A 25,636-nucleotide genomic window follows, 5' to 3' on the forward strand; every position below is an offset into this window, starting at 1 on the left:
CTCACTTGACAGCATTTAGAGTAGAACAGGGCTTGTCCCGGGGTCACCACGGCAAGGTGGAGGCAGGGCCAGAACAATGACCCATAATTCCCAGCTTCTTTTCTAGTGCACGCTTCTTTACCACAGAGTGCACCCCTCTTGTCTGGAAGCAGAGATTCCAGCTGCCACTCCCCAGCCCTTTCTCTATCACTGTTTAGGACCTGTGATATCCCATGGCACAGAGCTGGGGCCACTGCTTTCAGGTGTGATACCTATCTTTTTAAAATTTTTAATCAGCGAATTTTAAGAAACATAGAACTTCTAAGCCCCAGAAGCCTGGGGACTCTCGACTCCTCAGTCCTGTCCTTGCCTCTCCCCTAGGACCTAGCACAGTGCCTGGTACAGAGAGATGCTCAATAAATACCTACAGAGTGAGCAAAGATGCTGGGTATGACTGAATGGGAATTCTAATAGTCTTAATCCAGCCTATTTTGGGAGAATAGGGTCATATCAGGGAAACAGTTTCTCTTTACTACAAAATGACAGGGTGTTCTGTTGTATGCTAATGTAAGTCAGGGAAAAATTATTAATGTTTCCTACTTTCCAAAAATGTGAATGAGAGAAATGAAACCACTTCCTAGTGAGGGGATTGGGTTGGGGCAGGAGGAGTCCGTTTATCTTTTGCATGTTTCTGGCCCTCCATGGGTATGGTATGTATATTAACCCAGTTAATCCCCACAGCAATCTTGAGGGCAGGAAACTGAGGCCAAAGAGTCTGAATACACTGATTACAGCTGAGAGGGACTCTCAGCTTGTAGAGTCTGCATTTGTATCTAGAACTTCCTAATTCCAAAGCCTGATTCTATCCAGGACACCCCATATCCTCCTTTACCTTCTCCTTCAACACGGCCCTTGCTTTGTTCTGCAGAGTGCTTTGCTTAGAACCCAGTCACAGCACTGCACCTTGAGCCTCGGATTGGAGGAGGTGGTGGCTGTGTCTTTTCCATCTGACTTCCCTATGGAACTCTGTGCAGGCATCCAGTCAACATTTTTTGAAACATTTTGTTAAAGTCATAAAATGCCCCCTCCTTCCCCATGCTAGGCTCTGACTCCACCTACATCATATGAAAAGGAAAAATTTCATCATATGAAAAGGAAAAGAACAAGCGTATTTTACTTCAAAGTTCTTCCTGGGATTTGCGTTAAGGGAATGTCCCCCTTGGGACAATGGCAGGAGATTTGTCTGCCTGCTGAATCAAGGCCATGTAGGAGAAAGCGAAGAGGATAGCGCTCCAGTTTGCATGAAAAGTCATGAAAGGAAGACGGGTGGGACCAACTCTAATTTGGTTTTTTTTGTTTGTTTGTTTGTTGTTTTTTGAGACGGAGTCTTGCTCTGTCACCCAGGCTGGAGTGCAGTGGCACGATCTCGGCTCACTGCAATCTCCGCCTCCTGGGTTCCAGCAATTCTCCTGCCTCAGCCTCCCGAGTAGCTGGGATTACAGGCGTGTGCCACCACGCCTGGCTAATTTTTGTATTTTTAGTAGAGACTGAGTTTCACCATGTTGGCCAGGCTGGTCTCGAACTCCGGAACTCAAGTGATCCACCTGCCTCTGCCTCCCAAAGTGCTGGGATTACCAGCGTGAGCCACCATGCCAGGCTCTAATTCTTGACCTCACCAATCCATTGTAAAGCAAATTCTCCCTTCTCTCTCCCTTCCTTCCCTGACTATTTCTGTCACTGTGCCTCCTCTCATCAATGTTGGCCATAATAAGTTTCTAAAACTGTGGTCCTTATAAGTCTTTCATTGAAATCACCTGGGTGTTGAGGGGTGGTTGCAGGGGGTGGTGGTGAGGTGAAGGGGTTGGAAGCCTGTATTTTTACAAAGCTCAGTAGATGATTTATATAGACTATATCATTTTAAAACCATTGGCACATATTCTAAAATATAAAGCTAGTCCAAACTCCTTATTTTATAGTTGAGGCGAAGGGTCTTATTCACAGTCACAGAGTTGGTTAGGGGCAGAGCCAAGGCAAGAACTCTGGGTCCCAGGAGCCAGTGAAGAGCTGTATCCTCTGCTTCATGCAGGCCCACTGTGCTGATCCCACAGCCTTTCCTGCACAGCCCTAAATCATGAGCTGTCTCAGAAGATGAAGGGGATATGGCTGATGGCCATGTGAAGACTAGCAAGGTCACTCAGCTCTGGGCACCAGCACCAAACTAGTTTCCTGAATTAGCAATTGCCAAAGCTGGTTTTGAACCTGGACACATGCTATTCCTTTAGTAAGTCTGGCAACCCATCCGTGGGCTGAAGTAAAATTGGTATTTAACAAAGTACTGGGCCCACAAGAAGTTTCTTTTGGGATTCAAACATCTTATTGCCAAAAGGGGCACTGATACTCTTTTTTTTCCCAACCCTTGTGTGTCTGTTAAATTCCTGCTCCCATCCCCCTTAGAGTGCTCCTGCCAAGCTTTCACCCTTGCATGCTCTGCTCGGATCCCGCCAGTGCTGGGGAGCTCAGTATCTTTATAACAACCCATTAGGCTTTCTTACTTTTACAGGTGGGAATCTTGTTACTCCACGTCCCATCTTTCAGACACTCAATCTGGAATGTGTCCATCTCCACATTATCCTGGGAAGAGACAGGAAGAAGGGAGTGGGAAGAAGGAGGTGGGGGTGGTGTCAGGGGTTTTTTCCTAGCAAAACCAACTCAAGCTCCACACGTGTCTTGATCTCGACTGAGATTTTCCACCCATGGGCTTCCAAGGGTGAGCTTGAAGGTAGGGGAAAGATACACGCTGAATTCATACCTCCTTTTCATACTCTGGAGAGGGGCAAGGGCTGTGTGCAAGAAGGGGTTTGGGCAACTATCTCTGAAGGGAAAACGGTAAGCATCGACTCCTTTTTCAGAGCAGTGCTTCTCAAACCAGGGCAAGCGGTCAGCATCTCCTAGAGGGCTTGTTAAAACACAGGCTGCTGGGCTTCTTCCCCAGAGTTTCTGATTCAGTGAGGCTGGCCTACCCAAGCATTTGCATTTCTAACAAGTTCCCGGTGATGCTGAAACTGAACACCCCTCTTTGAGAACCATTCCTTGAAAGCGATGGTCCTCTAGCTTGGCTGCACCAATCACTGGTCCCAGCCCCAAAGAGTCTGCTTTAACTGATCTCAAGTGAGAGCTGGGAGGTGATTTTTTTAAAGCGAACCATGTGATTCCTAGAACTACTGCTTCTGGGGGTGGGAGAGTGAGGGGAACCCATCTGTTCCTTTTTTTATTTTTTGAGATGGAGTTTTGCTCTTGTCACCCAGGCGGGAGTGCAAAGGCATGATCTCAGCTCACTGCAACCTCTGCCTCCTGGATTCAAGTGATTCTCCTGCCTCAGCCTCCCGAGTAGCGGGGATTACAGGCGCCCGCCACCACACCTGGCTATTTTTTGTATTATTTAGTAGAGATAGGGTTTTGCCATATTTGCCAGGCTGGTCTCAAACTCCTGAGATCAGGTGATCCACCCGCCTGGGCCTCCCAAAGTGCTGGGATTACAGGCATGAGCCACCATGCTCAGCCCCATTTGCTACTTTTCAACTGTTTACTTCCTTTCCTGGTATCCCACTCCACTCCCCTCTATAAGCCTGACGAACTTTGTTACAGTTCTCAGCCTTGATTATAGAGCTGTATGGATCCATATTTTAAAAATTCAAACCAGCTCATGCTCTGATTAAAACAAACAAACAAACTTTTGTGCCACTTTCAGAGTGTGAGACCGCCTGGGACACATGCTTTGGCATTTCTGGAGCATTTGAGAAGTTGATGGGCAGCTAGGGAATTCTGTGCTGGAACTATGACAAGTTCTGGCAGCCCATCTGCCCTGGGGAGGGGCGGGTTTGGAGAGTTTCTGTGGCCTGGTCACTCCCCTTTCCCAGGCAAGGCTCTGCACCTTCAGCACTTTGTAGCCTGTGTCACAGCTGACGAGCACTTGGTCTTTGAAGAAATACTTGGCTTGGGAGGGCTCGATTTTCCCATGGACAGGAGGCTGTAGCTCTGGGCACTCATTTCCTGGTGAGGAGCAAATGAAAGAACAGCAGGTGAGAAAATGAGAATTCTGACCTTAAAGGGCCAGTCCCTAGAAAGCAAGGCCTGATGAAGGTGAATAAAACATGGAACTGGGTATTGGAGGCATGGATCTTCCAAGCCCTGCAAGAGACTAATTCTAGAACCGTGAATAGGGCAGTTTCCAACTTGGACCACCATGTCCTTACTTGTAGAATGAAATGGTTGACCAGATGATTTCATTAAAACACAGGGTTGGGAGGAATGTTAAATGTCATTAAATCCAATCCTTGTCTGATGCTTCTCTTAAAATATCCTCCGCAGTAGATGCCAAACAGACTGCTCAGCTAGGAGCCCCACCAGGTCCAAACCTGCATCCCTCCTCCCTCAGCCACTACCTGCATCTTTCCTCCCTCAGCCACCACCCCTGGGAGGGCTAAGCATGGCAGCTCAGGGACACAGTGACAGGGAGCTCAATGCCTCCCTAACCTGTACCTTTCAGGCACGGACTCTGCTGATTACATGAACACTGCATTCCTACTTAACTGAAATTTGCACCCCTGTAATTTTTACTCATTTGTCCTCTTGGGCCACCAAGGATGACCCAAATTGCTCTTTCTTCCCGAGGCCCTTCTTCAAAGCATTAGAAAGACTGTGATCATATGCCTCTGAGTCCTCTCCTTGAAAGGCTAAATCTGACAGGCTCTTCAGGCCTGGGCCTATCCCTGACACTTCTCCTGAGACAAACTCTCCTTTGTTAAGATCTTCTCTACTCTCCCGCATCTGAGCAGTGTATGTGATAATGCAGGCAGGGCCAGAGTTTTAGTTTATGAACTAGATTAGTCATGCCCAGCTGCGATCTTTTGTCACTGATGTTCACCCTCTCCTTCCTTGGGTTCCTACAGACCAGTTACTGCAGGTTAAATGGCTCGATCAAGGTTTGGGCCAAGACTGGCTGACTTGGGGGATGGGGGCATGAGACCCATGGGCTTTGCCGATGGGGGGCCCACAAGGAGGCAAAGCACCATAATGAAACATTCTGGGCTAGAAACCCATATCCAAATTCTAGCCCTAGACTTGGAGAAGGCTGGAGCTGAAAAGGCCCTCCTCAAGTCTACTGAATCACTGTGTGAGGGGTAGAGTTCAGGAAACAAGATTTCTTTTTCTTTAATCTCTCTATGTGATACTGAAGTACATGTTTTGAAAACCATCAGTCTAGTCCACCCAACATTATTGTTGCCCTTGCCCCCATTTTATAGATGGAAAACTGAGTCAGGAGAGAGCACGTGCCTTGGTCCCCAGCTGCTCAACTGGGAGTCCCATCAGGTCTCCAGAGGAGATCCAAGCCTGCACACCTCCTCCCTCAGCCACTGCCTCTGCAAGGGCTAAGCACAGCAGCTCAGTGTGACCTGGGAGGGAAGAGGTTACCTGCAGCCCTGTATGAGAGCCTCCAGCCCCGGTTCTCTCCCGAGTTGTCACTATGGAACAGGATCAGGACACTGTGGCTCTGGGTGCTGATGGGTTCTGGGGCTTTCTCTCCACAGAAAGGCCCCAAAACTTTTGGACCAACTTTGATCTGCAAAATATGAGGGAGAGAGAGAGAAATAGAGGGTTCCATCTGAGCAGCCAAAATGGCCACTGCAGGTAACACCTCTCCACTGCACTCTGGGTTTTCTGGAAGCTTCCATATGAACCCTTGGTATTCACTTAGGTTTTTAGTGAGCCTTACCATTCACCAAATGGTTTCATCTTCATTCTCTCTTTTATAATTTACAATGGCTCTTGAAGTGGACAAGGCAGGTTAATAATCCTCTACTTAACTATTTACAATAGCAAAGGTGTAGAACCAACTCAAATGCCCATCAATGATAGACTGGCATTGATGTGGCACATATACACTGTGGAATACTATGCAGCCATACAAAAGGATGAGTTCATGTCCTTTGCAGGGACATGGATGAAGACGGAAGTCATCATTCTCAGCAAACTAACACAGGAACAGAAAACCAAACACCGCATGTTCTCACTCATAAGTGGGAGTTGAAAAATGAGAACACATGGACACAGGGAGGGGAAGATCACACACCAGGGCCTGTCAGGGGGTGGTGGGGCAAGGGGAGGGAGTGCATTAGGACAAGTACCTAATGCATGTGGGGCTTAAAACCTAGGTGACGGGTTGATGGGTGCAGCAAACCACCGTGGCACATGTATACCTATGTAACAAACCCGCATGTTCTGCACATGTATCGCAGTACTTAAAGTAAAATTAAAAAAAAAATCCTCTGCTTAAAGATGAACGTATTGTGGCTCAGAGAAGGGCAGAGTGCTGTCTGGTGCATAAAGCAGAGATGATCTCTTCTGTCAAAGAACCTGCAGTCTAGTTGGGGGGGACTAATAAGAAATAATAAACAAAATAATTGTAGGCTGTCATAAGGGTTATAAAAATAATCAAGATGATATGCATATACAAAAGAAATATATGCTGTATGTTTATAATTGATGTAAAATCTATGTAACCTATAGAAGTAATCATTCCTATAATGGTAATATAATAGAAAATAACTTTAGGTAATCAAGGAAGGCCTTTCTCTGAGGTAGCATTGGGGATCTGAGATATGTAGGATGAGTATGAGCCTATTTGAAGAGAAGGGAAGAACACTTTATAGGGAGAGAAAACTGCATATGTAAAGATCAAAGCCAAGGGTGGGAAAGAGCTTGCCTAGTGTTAGGAACAGGCAGGAAGCCAGGCTGGCTGGGCAGTGGGAGTGCTGTGGCATGAGGTTGGAAAACAGACAAACGCCACTTTGTGTTGAGAGATTTAGGTTTAATTTCAAGTGCAAACTCGATCGAATCTAGCTTTTATAAAGATCACCCTCAATGCTATGGGAGAATAGATTGTGTAGGGCAAGAGTGGAAGCAAAAAAACAAAACAAAACAAAAAACAGTTGGGAAGTTTTGCAGCTGAGCAGGAGGGAGGTGATGAGTTTGCAGGAGTTTGGGGGCAGTGGGGGAGAGAAGGCAATAGGCTCTATTATCTGATCTGGATTCCCCACCTCTCAGTCCTGGTTCTTTTCCATGTCTTTAACCTGTTTTTTCCCCATCTTTGAGGGCCATGACTCCTTATCTATCATTTGGTGACTTCTGCAATCCCAAGTGACATCTTTGTCCTGTCCTTATTGAGGAGAGGGGAAACAAATGAAGCCCCAAGAGGTTGTGTGCTTGGGTGAGGCTCCCATGTGTAGCTTCTGGGACACCATGGCAGGCAGAATTCTAGGGTGGTCCTCCTGACCTTCATCCCTAGTGTTACTTTGTGATGATGTTATGTTAAATGGCAAAAGGGATTTTGCAGATGTATTAAAGTTATTCATTAGTTGACCTAAAGTGAGGGAGATTATCTGGGTGGGCCTAACCCAATCACACGAGCCCATTCAACACAGTTTCCTCCTGCTGGTAGCAGCAGCAGAAGTCAGGGAGATTTGAAGTGTAATAGGAATTTGATGGAAGGGACTGTCTCTGATGGCAGGGGCCAATGTAAAAGTATCTGAGCGCAACTTCTAGAGCTGAGAGCCACCACTGGCTGACAGCCAGGAAGAAGAAGGGGATTTTAGTCTTACGTCTGCAAGGAACTGAATTCTGCCAACAACTTAAATGATCTTGGAAGTTGATTCTTCTCCAGAGCCTCTAGATAAGAGCTCCATCAGCTGACACCTTGATTTCAGTTTCATGAGACCCTGAACAAAGAACCCCATTGTGATCACTGGGATTTCTGACCGACACAATGCTGGGATAAGAAATAGGCATTGTTTTAAGCTGTTGTGTTTGTGGTAGTTTGCTAACACAGCAAAATAGAAAACTGGTGGCCTATGCTTCCTGCTAACCCCCTCCAGTCAAGCTGCCTCTTAGCCTCTGTACACAAGTAGGGGACAGCCCAGGCTCTAAGTTCTAGAGTTTTCTTCTGTGTCCTCTCAGGCTTTTCTGCCTCTCTCACTGTTGACAGCTTTCTCCTGGGCAGTCTCATTTTCTGGCTCTTTCTGACCTCTTCTGTGGGTTCCTCTTCCTCCATCTAGGTCTCATAATCTATTATGTTCTAGCTTCCTTTTTTTTTTCTAGGACATCCCGCCATTTCCACAGTTTAAATCAGCACCTCTTTAAACATTTCATGGCACCCATCTTTATCCCCAGCTCAGGGTCTCTTCTGAGCTAGACCCTAATATTCAGCTCTACTTGGATGTCTTGGCTGATCACTCTATAAGAATTGCTGGTTTTACTTTCCACATATCTCGAAAATATCTCCCCCATTATCCCAGCCATGGCTCAAATTCAGGCTGCCATTCCTTCTTAATTATAATATTGAAATAACCACAAGTTGAGTAGTTATTTGCCTGTGGTATTTGTTCCGTCTTTATTTGCCTTTGACATAGCCTCTTCCCGCAAGTGGGCCCAGCAGCATAATTTGTGAGGTCTGGGGCAAAATGAAAATACGGGGACCCTTATTTAAAACAAATTAAAATTTTCATACATTCTTCTTTGCCTTGGTAGTAGGTTAAAAAAATAAACAGAAGAAAAATAGTTTCATATGTTTATTAAACCAAGCATGAGGCCCTTCTGTGCACAGGGCCCTGTGTGACGGCATGGGAGGCGTGCTCATGAGGCTGGGCGTGCCCGCCAGAGACCTTTCTAAAATGCAGATTCACGACTCTCCTCCTCAAGCCACCCTAGTGGCCAGTGGGGTCATTTCAGATCAGAGATTCCTGGAATAGATCTAACTAAGATGGTAGATATTATTTTAAATAATGCCTTTTTGAGGAACTAGCTGCTAGGCTCTCTATCCTGGGAGAAGAAGGTGAAGGTTCCGCAATATCAATTTTCCCAACTCAGCCAAGATTTTCCAGCATCTCCAGGACAAGTGTTCATTGCAGGCTCACCTTGATGTAGTCATAGGGGCAGGGCACCTCAGGATGGTCCTCAATGTCAAATATGTCCTCAAACTGCAGGTTGACCATGAAACCCTCCTCCAGCTCGATGGTATACAGGCATTCAGAGCTCTTGGGGTAAGGGTTTGGGAAGTCAGGGCTGGTGATCACCCCAGTCCTTTGAGTGAAGAGGTTGTCACTGCACTCCACTGTTGGAAACATAATAGAGAAAATGGCGCATCGCAACCACAGTCATAGCAAGCCTGGCTTATCTGTTAGTATATGATTTTCCCAATGGTCCCAAGCAGTAGACAGGGAAGGTATCGGCATCTCCATTTTACAGATGGGAAAAATGAAGCTCAAGGTCGCATGTCTAGTAATTTACTGAGCTGAGATTCAAGCACAGATTTTCTAATTGTCTGTCCAGGGCTGTTTACCCTGTGTGAAGATCCTTCTCATCAGATCCTCTGGTATGGGGGTCAGGGAGAGGGATCTGAGAGGGAAGGGTTTTGAGATGGAGTGGTCAGGGGGATGCCTGGACCTCTGTGATCATGTCCTCCCTGTACCCAGAACTTCAGGAGATCCCTCATCTCCTACAGGCCCTTGACACACACCCTCACTGTCTAACCCCTGTCTTTGTTTTGTTTTTCTTTATAGTGCTATTCACTCTGTTCAACTAAATGTAGCCTTAAGCTTCCTTCTTACTTATTTTAATTTATTTTATTTTATTTTATTGAGAGAGAACTTTACTATGTCACCTAGGTTGGAGTGCAGTGGTGCCATCTCAGCCCACTGCAACCTTCGCCTCCGCCTCCACCTCCACCTTCTCCCAGTGATCCTCCCACCTCAGCCTCCTGAATAGCTGGGACGACAGGCACGTGCTACAACACCTGGCAGATTTTTGAAGTTTTTGTAGAGATGGGGTCTTGCTATGTTGCCTAGGCTGATCTCAAATTCCTAGACTCAAGCCATCTGCCTGCCTTGGCCTCCCAAAGTGCTGAGATTACAGGTGTGAGCCACCTCGCCCGGCCTCCTTACATATTTTAAATTCAGCCTGAATGGTTCTGCATACATGGTGAACTGCAACCTAACTGGATTTTTAAGTAGACTGTAATCTACTCTCTTGCTGTAAACTAAAAATAAAATCCTAAGCCCTCCACTGACCTAATGGGCCCCCTGTGGCAAAGGATCTCCAGAAAAACCTTAAAACGGAATTCCTGGCCATGATGGAGTGGTAGGTTAGACACTCCTTCTATATCCCCTTTCCTCTGCAGTTTGGACACAACAACTGACCAACATTAATGTTAAATAGAGATCACGAGAGTAAGAAAACAGACTCCTTGTGGAAATAAGATACCAAATTATAAATGATGAAGGAACTAAGGCCATGCCAGGCAAGGGTTAAGTCACACATCCCTACACTGAAAGCATAAACTATGTTCTAACGATGCTACAAAGTTTTTCTTTTTCTCCAGCAGCTGAACAAGTACTGGCCTTGTGGTAAGTGATATGAAAACAATTTTCAGCTCTACCAGATGCTCACTGTCTGATCCCCACCCTGTTCCACCAGCCATAACTATAGCTTTGAATGGACAAGACATCGATTTCAGTCACTTTCTTTTGATAAGAGACTTCTGACCATGGCCTGGTTCTCGCCAGTTTACAGAGGCTGCACACCTGAATGTCTCCCATCCTGAAAAGACGTTTAGACCCTAACTGTAACACATTTAATGTGAAGTCTCCATCCCAAAGTGATCATGGGTCATATGTTGCATACATATTTGTTCAATATGCATGTGTCAGGACCACTCTTATGAATATTCACAGCTCCTCCTATAACCTGTTGAATATGTATGTTTAGCCAACCTGTTCAGCACAAAGCTCCTATCTCAACCCCTCCTCCTTTTAAGTGCCTGTCTCTGGTCTTGGCTGGAGGCGGTGCTTCCCAGACTATGAGGACAGCCACCTGCTGTAACCCTTCATAAGGAATAAAATCTCCTCTCTTTTTCTAAACTTACAGATTTGTAATCTTGATTTTTAAGTTAACAGTACCAATCACAGAGTTTTGGCCAGTCACGGGTGGCCATCTGTTCAAACTACATTCAAACAAGGCAAATACCAAGCTGTAAGTAATTTGGCTGTTTCTGTACCTGACTTCCATTTGCTGTCCATCACTTTCCTTCTACTTCCCATAAATATTATCCAGCATGAGCAACCCTGGAGTTGCTCTGAACATATTCTGGTGGTGGTAGGGTGGGTGCAGGGGAGGATTCTCAAATTGTTCTTTGCTCAGTTAAACTCTGTTAAATTTAATTTGTCTGAAGTTTTTCTTTTAACAGCTCCCTATATTGATTTTCTTGCTCCCAGTAGACTGTAAGTTCTGTGAGTGCAGGAATTCTGCTTCGTTCCCCACTGCATTTACTGCACGCGAGAATCCACTGTCCTGGGAACCTAGACGTGACTTTAGCCCTGCTAAGGAACATTTATGTGTCACTAAGTCTTTACTCTTGGGCCAGTTCATCCTAGATCTGGGATGTCAATGTTTCTACGCCCTTGTTCATTCTGCTTATTTGCAAATGAGAAAACTGTGGTTCTGAAAAAGGGGTCTTGACTATCTTAAAGTTTCACAGCTATGAGCTGCAGGACAAGGTGAAGATGGAAGTCTCCTGAGTTCCTGACTGTTTTCATTTTTTACCCCAAGCATTCTCATGGGGGCGATCTTGCCCTCAAGAAAGCTAAAATTCCTTCTTGGTGGGGAAGGTCTTGCTTTTTAAATGCACAATACACAGATGGACATACAGTACATAAACAGATATATAGTCTATCTGTGATATTAAAATTTCATGGTGGGGGCCTTAGGAAAATTATATTTAAAAAAGCTCCTGGTGAAGGGTGAAAATGAAGAAAATGAGTGAGAAACCTTGCTCTGCCCTAAGCATTCTTGGCCCTGACTGTACTGAACACATAGTAGATACTCAAGAAGAACTTAACCGAATAAAAAAATAGAAAATATACACTCTTTAAGAAAAATCCTGCACGTGCCTGTTCTTTTGGTTTTGGATTGCTTTATACTGATGTGTTATATAGGGTTTTATTCAGAAGCAAATAGCAGGTTTTGAAGGAGGAAGAAAAAAACTTTCGTCTCCAGACTTGCGCTCCCCCAGTGATCCCTCACTCAGCTTCCAAGTGAGATTTCAAGCACAGATGCTTATCCTGGATCACACTAATCTATTGACTGTTCCCTGAAACATTCCAAGTTCTATCACACCTCTGACTGTTTGCAGAAGCTCTTCTCTCTGCCTGGAAGGCCCTTCTTCTCTTTATTCTTTCATCTCTGTCAAGGGTCACAACTCTGGGAAGTGTTTGCCTGCACAGGTCTGATTGTGCTATGTCCATACTTCCATTACATAAATGTAATGGAAACATTAATGTTAAAATGGAGACCATAAGACACTTCACCATTTGCTTACATGCCCATTACCCCACTAGCCCAAGGGCTCCTCCTAGAAAGTGGCTAAACCCTTCCATTTCTCCATCCCTCCCTAAGCACGAGACTATAGCATAGTAGGTACGTTGATGATAGATGAAAACAAAGATAGATAGAAGGAATGGGAAGTTTTCTGGCTGTTTCTGTTTGCCTCTTTCCTCTCTCACTTCTTTGCTTTGGACTGAGGTCTTTCTATTGTAGAGGAACTTAGGGGCCATGGAAAAGAAGAGAAAAGGAGTTGCTGGGTAAAGCATAATTCGTGGCTCAAAGAGAAAGAACTGGGAAACCCAAGTTTTCCCCTAACTTGACCAGACCAATTGCCTACAATAGGATAGGAGACAGCAACCTGTATAGCAAAAAATGCTGCCCCAGAAAGAAAGATGGCCAAATAGTCTAGAGCTTCTCTCCTTTGGGAACCCAAGATCAGGTTTCCAGGCTGGGTGGGCATTTCTGCATCTTCATCCATGTGGTGTCTGAGGTGCATCATTTACTTCATTTTTACTTGTTCCTATTGCATATCTGTCTTTCTCTGAGCCTCATCTAATGTTATTGAGGATGTGGCCTATAAGGGCAATGCATACAATCATTGGTAGGCTCTACCTCGGCAGGTCCTGTTGTCTGTGTGGAGGATGTAGCCGAAGCGGCAGGAGCAGTAGTAGCCGCCAATGTAGTTGTGGCAGTAGTGGTCACAGGACAGCTCCTCGTCCTCCCTCTCCTTGCACTCGTCCACATCTGTAGGGCAGGTAAAGCCTCTCCATCAATACATGCATGATGATGAAGACTACAGCCAACATTTATAGAGCACTTGATATGGGCCACTCACTATGTTAGGAGATTCATGCGTTCTCTCATTTAATCCTCTCATACAGCCCAGAGGTAGCCATTATCTTCACTTTACAGACTAGGAAACTGGAACTCAGAGAGGTTAGGCAACTTACCCAAGGTCACAAAAAGCCAGGTTCAAACCCAGGTAACTTGACTTCTGGTGGGACCACTATCCTCTAACAGTTATAATAATAACTGTGTGTGGGACAACAACCTCAGGAAGAATTACACATTTGTTACTATGCGTTCTGTTACTAGTCACATTTATGGAGGATGAAATGGCGACATAGAGGCATTAACAAACTTAGAATCACACAGATAATAAGTGGCAGACCCAGGATTTAAATACAGACAAGCTGGGTACAGAGCTTGTGCTCTTAACTTCTACCTCATGCTACCTCTTTCTTTCTTTCTGCCCCTAATGTGGGTCAAGCCCTGTCCTAGGCATTTGAATGTACATTTCCCCAAAAGGGATAAACCAATGGCCAACAAGCACATGAAAAGATGTTCAACATTGCTAGTCATTAAGGGAATGCAGTTTAAACCACAATGAGGTACCACTACATACCCACCAGAGTGATTAAAATTTTTAAAAATTGACAACATCTAATGTTGGTTTAGATGTGGAGCAGCCAGAACTCTCATACATTGGTGGACAGATAAAAAATGTTACATTTGCTTTGGAAAAGGTCTGGCAATGTCTCATAAAGCTAAACATATACCTATCCTATGACCCAGCAATTCTTCTCTTACATATTTACTCAATAGAATTGAAAACATATGTTTGCAAGAAGACTTGCACAAGAAGGCTCATAAAAACTTTGTTAGTGAGATCCAAAAAATGGGGAGATTCCAAGTAGCAATCAACGAGAGAATGAGTAAACATACTTTAGTATATTCATACAATGGAAAATTACTCTGCTGGAAAAAGGAGCAAATTACTGATGCATGCGACACATGAATTAACTTCAAAAACATTATGCTGAGTAAAAGAATCCTCACCCCCAAAATATATTCTGTATGTTTTCATTTAAATGAAGTTTTAGAAGAGGCAAGAACTAATCTACAGCAGAAAAAAAATCAAAACAGTTATTTCCTCTAAGGGAAGTGGGAGCAGAGATTGACTGGGCAGGGACACAAAGGAACCCTCTGGGCTGGTGGTAAAGTTCAGTGTCTTGTTAGAGGTTTGGGTTACACACAAATACAGATTTTTCAAAATTCAACAAATGTATACATGAGATATGTATATTTCATTTTATGTCAATTTTACACAAAAAGAAAAAATGCTGTGAACAAATATGAAACTCTAGCAAAATAATATGCATGCTGAATTATTTAGGAAGAAGTATACTGATGTCTGCAATTTACGTTAAAACACTTTGTAAAAGATGAATTGCTGGATGGATAGAGGGTAGATAGATGGATAGATACGTGATAGAGCAAATGCAGTAAGACATTAATGGTAAAATCTATGTGGTGCACACACAGATTTCCATCGTAAAGGAGAGGTCACAAGGCAGTTTTCATCTTCGGAGAGAGAGAGAGAGACCTGAGGATGAGTCAGTTCTCCAACTTACCCACAGCCATGTAGTGGGCATCAAAGCCTGTGAAACGCTCCTCATTGGAGAAATCTGACCGGAAAGTGATGGACATGAAGGAGCCAGGGGAGAGGACCACCTCCTGGCCGGGAGTCTGCTCTGTGTCTGTGGTCTCCCTGCCACAGAAGGTTGCCAGCACCTGGTCCTCAGTTTCTACCTTTGAGGTCAAAGAGAAAGGGAACAAGATGAGCAGTCTCCCAGCTAGGCTTCTTTCCTTATCTTTAGAAAGAAAAAGGAAGGGGCCACCCAAGAGTAGGCTAGTCAGCCTGAGAAACCCAAAGAAAGGAGGTTAAGGATTCTTGAGAAAAGATGCATTACAGGTTAATTCAATGTGGACATCTGATCAGTTTCATTCATCTTATTCAGCTCCATTAGAAGTAGCTTGATATTTGTTGTTCCTGTCAATAACCAAGCAGCTTATTTATTAAAAATAACTCAATATGAAAGTTTTAAAAAGTTAGATAACCTCGCAGACAGATTCTCTGCACAACAGGAACTTACCACATTTCCAAAAAATGGAAACTGTATACACAATACAAGTCATTCATTGAGTATCCAGTGTGTGCCTACTGCCGAGCAAAGCATGAGATGGAGGTGATGAGAGATAGTCAGACACAGTGCTGTGCACACAATAGCAGTGTTGAGATTGAGGAACACAGACACAGGCAGGTGTTACACAGTGTGACAAATGCTTTCACACAAGCAGAAGCCCTGCATATGCACTCAAAGCAGGCAAACAATCCACATTAGAATATAAGCTACAGGAGAGAAGGACTTTATTTTCTTTATAGATGTGTCTTCAGTGCATGGAACAGGACCTGGCACATAATAGTTATCCAATAAACATTTGTTTACAAGAACTAAAAGTACAAGCCCCATTCTGTGAACAGTGAGTAGCCAGGGAGTCTGTGGGGATTGCAGGGGGAGATGTACTTGGAAGGATACATGGAAAGAAAATTATGGTTGACCTTGAATGCCATTAATTCTGTGAGTAAGTGGAAGACACTGAAAACTTTTAAGCAGGAAAGTCATGTAATGAAAACTAATGTTTAATAGGCAGTCTTAATACAGAAACTATTTATTGGAATCACCCAAAAATAGTTTGAGTGTCTATCTCTGTGTGTACATGTTTGTGTTAAGACTTAGATGCAAAAAACATGCCTGTTTGCTAAAAGAATTCCCCTCTTTGGAAGAGCCAGAGGCCCTGTGCGAATTCAGAGATCCAAGCAGAGATCCTAAACTGGTGGCTTAAAGCTGATTTTATGTGAGACAGGAGTTTGGGAAGCTTCGTATGATAGCTAGTTGGTATATTTATTTGAGTATAAATTCTTGACGTATCTATTCGATTATCTTATACCTAATCCAATTCTTTTAAGTTGTATTTGTGTTTGCAACCTCTGGACTAAATTTTAGCCAAGATGCATGAAAAAAATCTCTTACCAAGAATGATTCCTGCTGCCTTTCAAAGTCATTAGAGAAAAGTTCTCAAAGGCGGCTGTCTCTAGTAGCTTCTAATGAATTCATTGTTTTGTTCGTTAGCTTAGCATGTCAGAAATATCTTGACATTTGACACTTCTGTTTTGAAACTAATGGTTTATTTATTTAAAATAAGTGGGAGTTTCAAAGAAAAACAATTTGCCCTGGCAACAAAACACAAGTACAATTAATCACTAACTTTGGGAATTGAAGTGTAAACAGAAGATGAGATCATGGCTTTGCTATTTATTCCTCTTCTCTGCAGATACCAGCCGAACTCACACCAGTCTTGTTACTATAGAATGTGCCTATCTGCACACAGCTGAAATGTCACTTCCTTGAACCTCCCAGCTGCTGTGTTATTTTATCTGACTCAGTTTTCCAGATAGCCAAAGCTTTACCTAACTATAACTAAAAATTTTCTTTTTGGTGTAACACTTTTAAAAAAAAAAGTACTTTAAAGAAGTACCCACTTTCTCAAGTGAAACATGCTAACCCTTTCTTGGTGATCCAGGGACATTGTTATGAATGTCAACCATTGTGATACTACATTAAAGTGATAATCTTGGGGATATTGAGTTGTGTAATGTCGCTTGACCTGGCGTTAAACATTGCTGGACTATAAAGCCTTGAACTTCTGAAGTCTTCTTTATGTCATGTTTTATTTCCTGTCTTTTTATCAGCCTATTCACTGTACTTTTCTGTCTGCTTATTTTTAATATGTTGTGAATTAGAAACCAGTTAACTGCTTTTGCTAGAACTTAATAAAAAAAAGCTAAATAGATTTAGAATGAGGGCCTGGGAAAGGGATTCTTCTGTGAGTAACTGCATGAACTAGAGTACACCATCTTGGTGACCTCTGCTTTGGAGTAATACGATATACAGGAACCTGGCAGTTGGAGGTCCTGGGTCCTGTTCCTGACACTGCCGTATTCTGCATTTTGGGCCATCTCCTTTCTAGCTCTCAGTTATCCACTTGTAAAAACAGGGGTTTGGACTAGCTGAGCTCTAGATTCCTTTCCAATTCCAGACATAGCAGTCATCATAGTCAAACACAGTTCTAACAAATCATCATAGTCATATATTATATAAACCAACCAGAAGATGGTAAGCAGGAGTTTTAACATATGCAGGATTACTGCTTGCGGATGAACTTGAATTTGTTAATAATGAATAGTCATGCCTTGGGCATTAATAGTTCCAGCTACACAGGCTTCTTTCTGGAACTTGGTATTCCCAGTGCCTCTTGGGTTCTGCAGTGACTGGGACATGAACATTTTCAAGTGAACACACTGGTCATTTGGATTAGGGAGATACTACTGAGGGTCTGTGATAAATGACCTCCCTCCTTGTAACGTCTGGGCTGAAGGACATTTTCATAATGGCAGATAAATCAGATAAATGGTTATCACCTGCAGAGCCACAGTATTCCAGAGAACAGGAAGCACGCCCCAGCTGAGGCCCATGGGAAAATTTGAGCCATACATCCTTTTAGAAGCAGAGAAGAGAAGGCCAGTAGCCTGGGGCCCTGGGAATTCAGCCTGCAGCTCAGAATAGAGTCCTGGAATATCAGAGCTGGGCGGGACCTTTAAGAGCTATTTCTATCTGCCTCCTTCTATAGGAAACAGAGGTCAAGAGAGGGGAAGTGACTTGCTCAAGGCTGGAGAGATAACACGAACATTTTCTGATATCAGTTTTGCTTTGGGAACTATTCTGAGATGAGAGAAAAGAACCCACCAACCCAGAGAGTACATGACTAAAGACACAGACACTTGGCCAAACAATTTTCCTGGCTCAAAGGCCTTTTGAAACCTTATCTTGGGTGCATGGACTGTCTCTTAGAGAGGATGTGGCTCAGTGACAGCTCCAGTCATAACCTAAACAGAGGGGTCACTGGTCCTGGTTAATATTTGCATCCTGTGCTGTGGAATATGGAGTTCTATAAAGATCATTTACCTCTGAGTATAGGCAGATTGAGACCTAGCTTCTATTTGGACTGTCCCCTCTCAGAGGTCATCGTATCAACATGATGGAGGGACCTTATCAAGTGAAGACAAAACATTCATAATAATGGAGACCCATGTGGCTGCGAATAATAAACTCTTCATTTTTCTATTTCTTCTTGTGGGCGACTATGTCCTTACAGACTATTGTTATTTAGGACACCAACATGTGGCTGTATGTCCTCAATTTGTTTTCTTTCAACTCAATTCACCAAATATGTGTGTACTAAGTTCTGTCTACACTTTAATGTGAAGGGTGCCAAAAATTATTTATTTGTTATACGAGCTCAATAAGCAAGTTCCCTGCCTCTAGGAATGTGACACTTGGTAGAAGAATAAGATAAGTACTCAAAGGTATATGTGTTGGGGTATTATCAGGGTATGGTAAATGCAATCAAAGATGGGCTGCCCTGGGGGTTTAAGGAATGGAAAAGATTGAATCCAGCTGAGGGAAATCAGAAAACAGTTAGGAAGAAGAGAATAATCTTTGAGCTGGAGACTGAAACGTGAATAGAATTTAGGCAGGTAGAAATCATGGATGGAGGGTAGGGGATGGGTAGAGTATGTAGGGAGAGGAAATAGTGAAGGCCTGGGGTATTCAAATCTCAACTGCTCCTCCCCACTACCCATTACCTGGTGTCAGAAAGGGGCTCTGTTAAGGACAGAGAGCTGGGAAGGCACATCTGAAAAGGAGAAGCCAAGAGCCTTTGGTTTCCATGAGTTTTCTACCTCAGCAGAAACAGCACAAACCTGCTAGGCAAAACTATGGCAGGGCAGCTGGGATTGGCCAAATTTCTGTGGAAGGACAGATACTCTATGGAAGAACAGCTACTCTACGGGAAGACAGCTACTCTATGGAAGAACAGCTACTCTAGGGAAGGACAGCTACTCTATGGAAGGACAGCTACTCTCGCTATGTATGGCTGCTCTCTGCATGTCCATAAATTCATTACATCAGCTAAACAAATGCATTCACAGCTACCAACTGGCTCCTCAAAGCAATGTATAGAGAAAGAACCCCGGGGGGATTGCTCTCCTTTTATAGATGAGGAAATTGAAGCCCAGATAATTTGAACAAATTGGGCAAGGTGACTGGTGAATCTAGTGAGTGGTGAATGAATCTCATGATAAATGAATCTAGTGAGTGGTGGATCCAGGTCCACAACTGCAGCATCCTGATTCCCTAGCCAGTGCTCCTCAAGACATTAGGCAAATAAACAAAGGCTGTCTTATAACCCAAATGCCTCATGACTTTGTTTGTCAATGTTCCCGAGCTATCTCCTGGAGCCTTTCTGAAATCTGCTCAGGGCCCTTGAGGAGCATTGCAGACTTAATTTAGGCAGACATTTAGGGAGTATGCTGGATTACCCTGTTGCCAGTTTAGTTAATCTGGGAGCTACGTTCCCCAGACTTTCTTTCCCTGTATAGTTCTAGATTAGAGTTGGCCAAAAGAGGAATTTGTGCAAGTTTGAAAGGCAATAGTCATTACTCACTGAAGGCTGTTTTGTAATCACATACATAGAAAGAAATGTGTAGATGTGTCCAATACATCCTCACTTGCTCTCACGTTCCTCTACTCTGCACCCGGCTCTTCTTTATAACTACTGGCTCTGATGACCAACAGTGGCCCATGCCTATCACCAGATACTTTCAGGTGAAACCACAGAGGTGGTAGCTGCTTACAGCCAACAGCTTCTCAGAGACCCTTTTCCATGAGCCTCCCCTTCATAGTTGCACTTTGGCCCCTTAGGTAGAATTGACTTATCAGATTCCCTTGCAGATGCCAATATTTCCACCCATGCCAGGGCTTTAAGAGAACTGCTTGGTGAATTTTTCTCTAATCCTTTAAATCCCCATTTCCAACTTTTACTTGCCCAGCTCCTTCTATAATTACATGAGTTCTAATACTCATAAATATTCATTATCTCACATTACTCATAAAGACTTTGCTTTCCTGATTGAAGTCTGACTGAAATAGTTATTGATACCAGAAGTAGAATGCTGCAGTAACAAAAAACTAGAATATGTGGCTTCAGTTTCAGGATTGGCTAGCAAGTAAATTCTAGAAAAACAGTGAAGAGACTGCTATAGGAGTCTAAAACAGACCACTTGAATAATGCAATGGTGAATCAATTGGCAAAACTTGTCTGCGGCAACTTAGAAGGTAGAAAAATGTATGTAATGGGCAAGGTGTGATGCCTCATACCTGTAATCTCAGAAATTTGGGAGGCCAAGGTGAGAGGATCACTTGAGCCCAGGAGTTCAACACCAGCCTGGGCATCATAGCAAGATCCTGTCTCTACAAAAAATACAAAAATTAGCCAGGTGTGGTGGTGTGGCATGTGCCTGTAGTCCCAGCTACCCTAGAGGCTGGGGTGGGAGGATCACTTGAGCTTGGGAGGTTGAAGCTGCAGTAAGCCACGATCGTGCCACTACACTCCAGCCTGGGCAACAGAGGACAGAGCGAGACTCTGTCTATGAAAAAGAAAGAAAGAAAGAGAGGAAGAAAGAAAGAAAAGAAAAGAAAAGAAAATAGAAAAGAAAAGAAAGGAAGGACTGTATGTAGTGAACTTGCATATCTGGCTAAGGAGATCTCTAGACAGAATGTTGAAAGTGTCAGTGTGTACTTCTGGTTGTGTATGGCAATGTACTTCAGGAAGAAGTAAGTCTTCAATATGTGAGCAGAACTTAGAGGAAATATAGAGGGCCCAGAACTAGCTGGGTTGGAAAACAGTTTATCCACTAGTAAAAGATTTTAAGGCCGGGTGTGGTGGCTTACGCTTGTAATCCCAGTACTTTGGGAGGCCAAGGTGGGTGGATAACAAGGTCAGGAGTTTGAGACCAGGCTGGCCAACATAGTGAAGCCCCATCTCTACTAAAAATACAAAAATTAGCTGGGCGTGGTGGTGTGTGCCTGTAGTCCCAGCTACTCAGGAGGCTGAGGCAGAAGAATTGCTTGAACCTGGGAGGCGGAGGTTGCAGTGAGCTGAGATCATGCCATTGCATTCCAGCCTGGGCAACAGAGAAAGACACTGTCTCAAAAAAAAAAAAAAAAAGATTTTAAAACCAAAAATGGCTTCAGGGTAAATGTCAAATCAATGGTGTGACTGTCAGAATCATTTGTTAAGACCTAGAAGATTTAAGGCAGTACCTAGTACTCCCTATCAGCCAGACTACAAGGCACCTAAGAATCTTAAGAGCATTGTTCTGTAGCACCCTGACATGCCCTTCAAAGTAGGAAGACCTATTTTGAAAAGAATTGTGGATATGTTTTTCATCTAGTGGAGTGAACTATATTCTGCTACATTGGAGACCCAAAAAGATTTTAAGGGAGCTATATCCGCTTGGACTAGAAATGACTGTGGCAATTCAAAATGAAAAGAGGCTCCTGAGCCTCAGGTTTCTATGTACAGAAAGCGAACTGAATAGACTACTCAGCTACAAACATGGGCCATTTCTTACAGAAAGGAAAGAATGTCTCAGAAGACAAAGCTAAGAAGCCAGAGGCAGAGTCACGATTAGAGGCAAGAGCCACTCTCACCACTCCCAGAGAGCAATGGACTGGGGATCCACTCTCACCCCTCCAAGGAAGCAGAACTGGGCTCTAATCAAGGAACATTCTTGGTATCTGGAGTTGGCAACATGTGCCTGGCTAAATTTCAGAATTACTATGGAGCAGTAATTGCTATATGCCTCTCATTTTTTCCATTTTTCAATGGAAATTCTATTGTGGTTATCTTATTCTTCTCTCACCAAGACAAGGAGATATTGAGCATGTGGAGAGCAAATAACTTTTCTTTTGGGTTCAGAGATCTCTAGATCAAGAAGAGATATACTTCAAGAGCTATACCTTTGTGTGTCATCTAATTCTAGACATGATTTAGATCATGAGGTCCTGGAGTTCAAGCCTGAACGGCTAATGGGATAAAACTTTGAGAGAAGGGGCAAAAGCACATTTCACATATGCAAAGGACAAGAATTATTTTGTCCCTAAGATAGATAATAATACATTGTTTGCAAAAATTATTCACAATACTTTCTTCCATTTCTGCACACAGATAATTCTGCAATGTAACTTCACTGCTCATTGATTGGCCTAACTTGGTCTGACAACAAGTATATGATACGTTAAAAGCAGTATACTATTTCCAAATTTAGGCCTCAAGGGGCCTTGCAGCTATTAACAAAGATTCTTTGCTTAGCCAAATTTTAGTCAGGCTTCTGAAACGTCTCCTCAACTCATCTGTGCACTTCCTTGTAAAACTCAGTTTTAGCAAAATCTTTGCTGAATCAGTGCAGCAAGAATGCCCCATCCCTGAAATCTTTTCTCCCTAGAGTTCCAATTGGGATCTTCATCCTCCACCATCCCCACAGGTGCTGTCTGATCATCTTGGCCTGTCATCAGCAAGAATCCTGTTAGGTCATTTTAGCTAGAACCCCTCTTACCCCTGATGTTTCCCATTAGTAATTTAACATCCACTGACCACCACCATGCTCCCTGGCTATAAATCCCCACTTGCCCATGCTATACTCAAAATTGAGCCCAATCTCTCTCCCTCACCGCAAAATCCCATGCCGTGGTCCCTATACTTTTCATCCCTGTCCTGAATAAAGTCTGCCTTACCACACTTTAACAAGTGTCATTGAATAATTTTTTCTTTAACACTTTCACATGTGGAATACTGCCCTGAGGCAACTGTGTGAAGAAGCCCTGTGAGGTCATAGGGCTCAGCGGCCACATAGGGCAGAGATGAACCATCTGATTAAAATGTCTAGACCAATTCACTGGCATTCACTATCAGCTACCAGATGAGAAACTAAGGCCAAAGATGACCTTCAGACATGCCTCTGAACAACTGTAGCTGCATGAAGGACCTCAGGCTAATCCAGCAAAAGGACCATCTCATTGGGCCCAGCTCAAACGCCTGACTACAGAATCATAAGCAAACAAAATAGATGTTGTTTTAGCTGCTAAGTGTTGGAGTGGTTTATCACACAGCAATAGATAACTTTTATAGCAAGTAAGAAAGTGATTTGGGACAAAGAATAGGCTCACGTTTGTAAATTGAAATTTGGAGAACCACAATCTCATGGGTTTCTGGGGCCTCAAAAGTCACCTAGTCTAACTTATTATCTTTTTACCACACCCTTAGCAAATATCATACCACCTTTTCACTATCAGCTGCAGGGATGAGAAACTCAGTATCTTCCAAGATAGATCAGGCTATTTTGGATTATCCTTGACTTTGAAAGTTATCTGTTGGTTCCATATCTGGGAATATAACCTAGGGGAAAATATTCCAAATGTGGAAAAAAACTTTTATAAACAAAGATATTTATAGCAGTCATATGATATTAGAATATTAGAAATAACTGTAAATATCCTTTTCTAGAGAAATAAGTTAGCATTAACTTCTAAATACAAGGCAGCCATTAATTATCACATTAATCGAGGGTTTATAGCAATATGGAAATATTCTTAGGAGGCAATATTAAGTGAAAAAGCAGAAAAAATAGTATATATGGTATAATTATACCTATGTTGAAAGTACGCATTGAAAATAAAAAGTAGAAGGAATTAGAGTAACTGTTAGCAATGGTTAGTGGAACTATAGGTAATTTTTCTTTTTCTTCTCTTTTTACATTTAAAAAGAAACTTGAGCTCAAAGCTGCTTCCCTCTAGCTTCCATCCCATGGTATAAAATCGGTTAATTCCAGTCAACAAACAAGGGGAGCACATAGGAGGGGCAACTAAACTAGCCTGGAAGTGCAGGGTTATTCATCTGCTATCACCCTCCTCCCCCCGTGTCTTCCCTTCATCACAGAACATGGCGTGGGAACTCCTCAGCACTCTGTCACCTCCTCTCATTTCTCTAGCCCTTGGGTCGCAACAGAGTTGAAAAAGAGATCTTTGCTTCATAAACAATAAGGTGAAAAGTAAAATTCTGAGAAAATATCAAGAAACTCAGAATACCTAAAACTCACATATGGCAGCGTATGGCAGGGAGGGTCTCATGTCAGGGGACAGTTTTTGTGACTGTGAAGTCCAAGGAGTGAGTAGGTGGGTGTAAGTGGATGGCTAAGGGGAGAGAGAAGAGTTTCTTAGTCCAGAGTTCATGAAGACCTAAAGGACAGGAAAGGGAGAGAGACAGAAAAAGAGAAGAAAGACAGATCTTAGATGTTCAAGAAAGGTTGCAATAAGAACATCTGTGCCCTTTGTTGACTTCTCAAGAGTGAGTCAAATTGTGAATTGTTTTCAATTTGTTAGGTTTTCTGTTTCTTTAGGATGCAACGCCTTACTTATTGGGGCATCTCATTTTTATATGATCTTCTCCAATGATTAGATGTTGGAAAAATTACTTAAACTCTCTGTACTGTAGGGTGAATTGTGTCCCCCTAGAATACATGTTCAAGTCCTAACCCCTGTTTCTCTGCATGTGACCTTATATGGAAACAGGTCTTTGCAGATGTAATCAAGTTAAGATGACACTACAAAGGGTTAGAGTGGACCCTAACCCAATGACTGATATCCTCATAAGAAGAGGGAAGTTTGGACACAGAGACACACACAGAGGGATGACAGCCATGTGAAGACAGAGGCAGAGATTAGAGTTATGCTGCCACTAGCCAAGGAGTGCCAAAGACGGCCCGCCTACAACTGCCTATTCTAGAAAGCTGGAATAGGCAAGGAAGGATCCTCCTCTGGAGCCCTCAGAAGGAGCATGGTCCTGCAGACACCTTGATTTCAGACTTTTCACCTCCAGAACTGCATGAGAACAAATTTCTGTTGTTAAGAAATTTAACAACTTAAACAGCCACCTAGTTTGTGGTCATTTATTACAGAAGTCCTAGGAAACTAATATTCTCTGTATATAGTTTTTCTCATATGTAAAATAGTGAAAATAATCCTATTTATATCACAGAACTGTTGTAAATAGGATGGGAGGTGATATACATAAAACACTCAGAAAAGTGCCCGGGATATGTTGAGCACTCAGTACATCAATGAGAAAAACAGGACTGCTGAGATCCATCCACCAACTGAGATGACACGTTCTGGCTCCCAGCTAGTGGGGCAAGGGTCACTTCATGCATTTGGAGAACATTAAGAAGCTGAGATTGTCCCTGGATACTATTTCTCCATTTCACTCCTTTCCTAATCTCGCTGAAGCCATCAGCAGTGGTTTCCCCTTTTGTGAGGACTCACAACCCAGGCTGATAGAGCTGGAAGGGCACCTAGAGAGACCTCCCAGCCCAGCCTCCTCCTCTGGCAGGTGGCATATTAGCTGTTTGGCTCTTTGCACTTTACAA

At 43.3% G+C, this 25,636-nt stretch overlaps 1 protein-coding gene across 3 annotated transcripts in view; it reads right to left on the reverse strand.

The window, feature by feature from the left end:
• MASP1 (MBL associated serine protease 1) overlaps positions 1 to 25,636 on the reverse strand; it is a 72,844-nt gene that overhangs the window by 28,262 nt on the left and 18,946 nt on the right. For all 3 annotated transcript variants that reach the window (XM_057301974.2, XM_008955890.4, XM_008955896.5), the window contains 6 exons: positions 14,826 to 15,003; positions 13,024 to 13,155; positions 8,949 to 9,145; positions 5,452 to 5,599; positions 3,911 to 4,029; positions 2,532 to 2,610 (listed from right to left, as the gene is read on the reverse strand). In XM_057301974.2, the coding sequence (XP_057157957.1) occupies positions 2,532 to 2,610; positions 3,911 to 4,029; positions 5,452 to 5,599; positions 8,949 to 9,145; positions 13,024 to 13,155; positions 14,826 to 15,003 (853 nt within the window). The remainder of the gene's footprint in view (positions 1 to 2,531; positions 2,611 to 3,910; positions 4,030 to 5,451; positions 5,600 to 8,948; positions 9,146 to 13,023; positions 13,156 to 14,825; positions 15,004 to 25,636) is intronic.

Source organism: Pan paniscus, chromosome 2, assembly GCF_029289425.2.
Source record: "Pan paniscus chromosome 2, NHGRI_mPanPan1-v2.0_pri, whole genome shotgun sequence".
Lineage (NCBI taxonomy): Eukaryota > Metazoa > Chordata > Mammalia > Primates > Hominidae > Pan > Pan paniscus.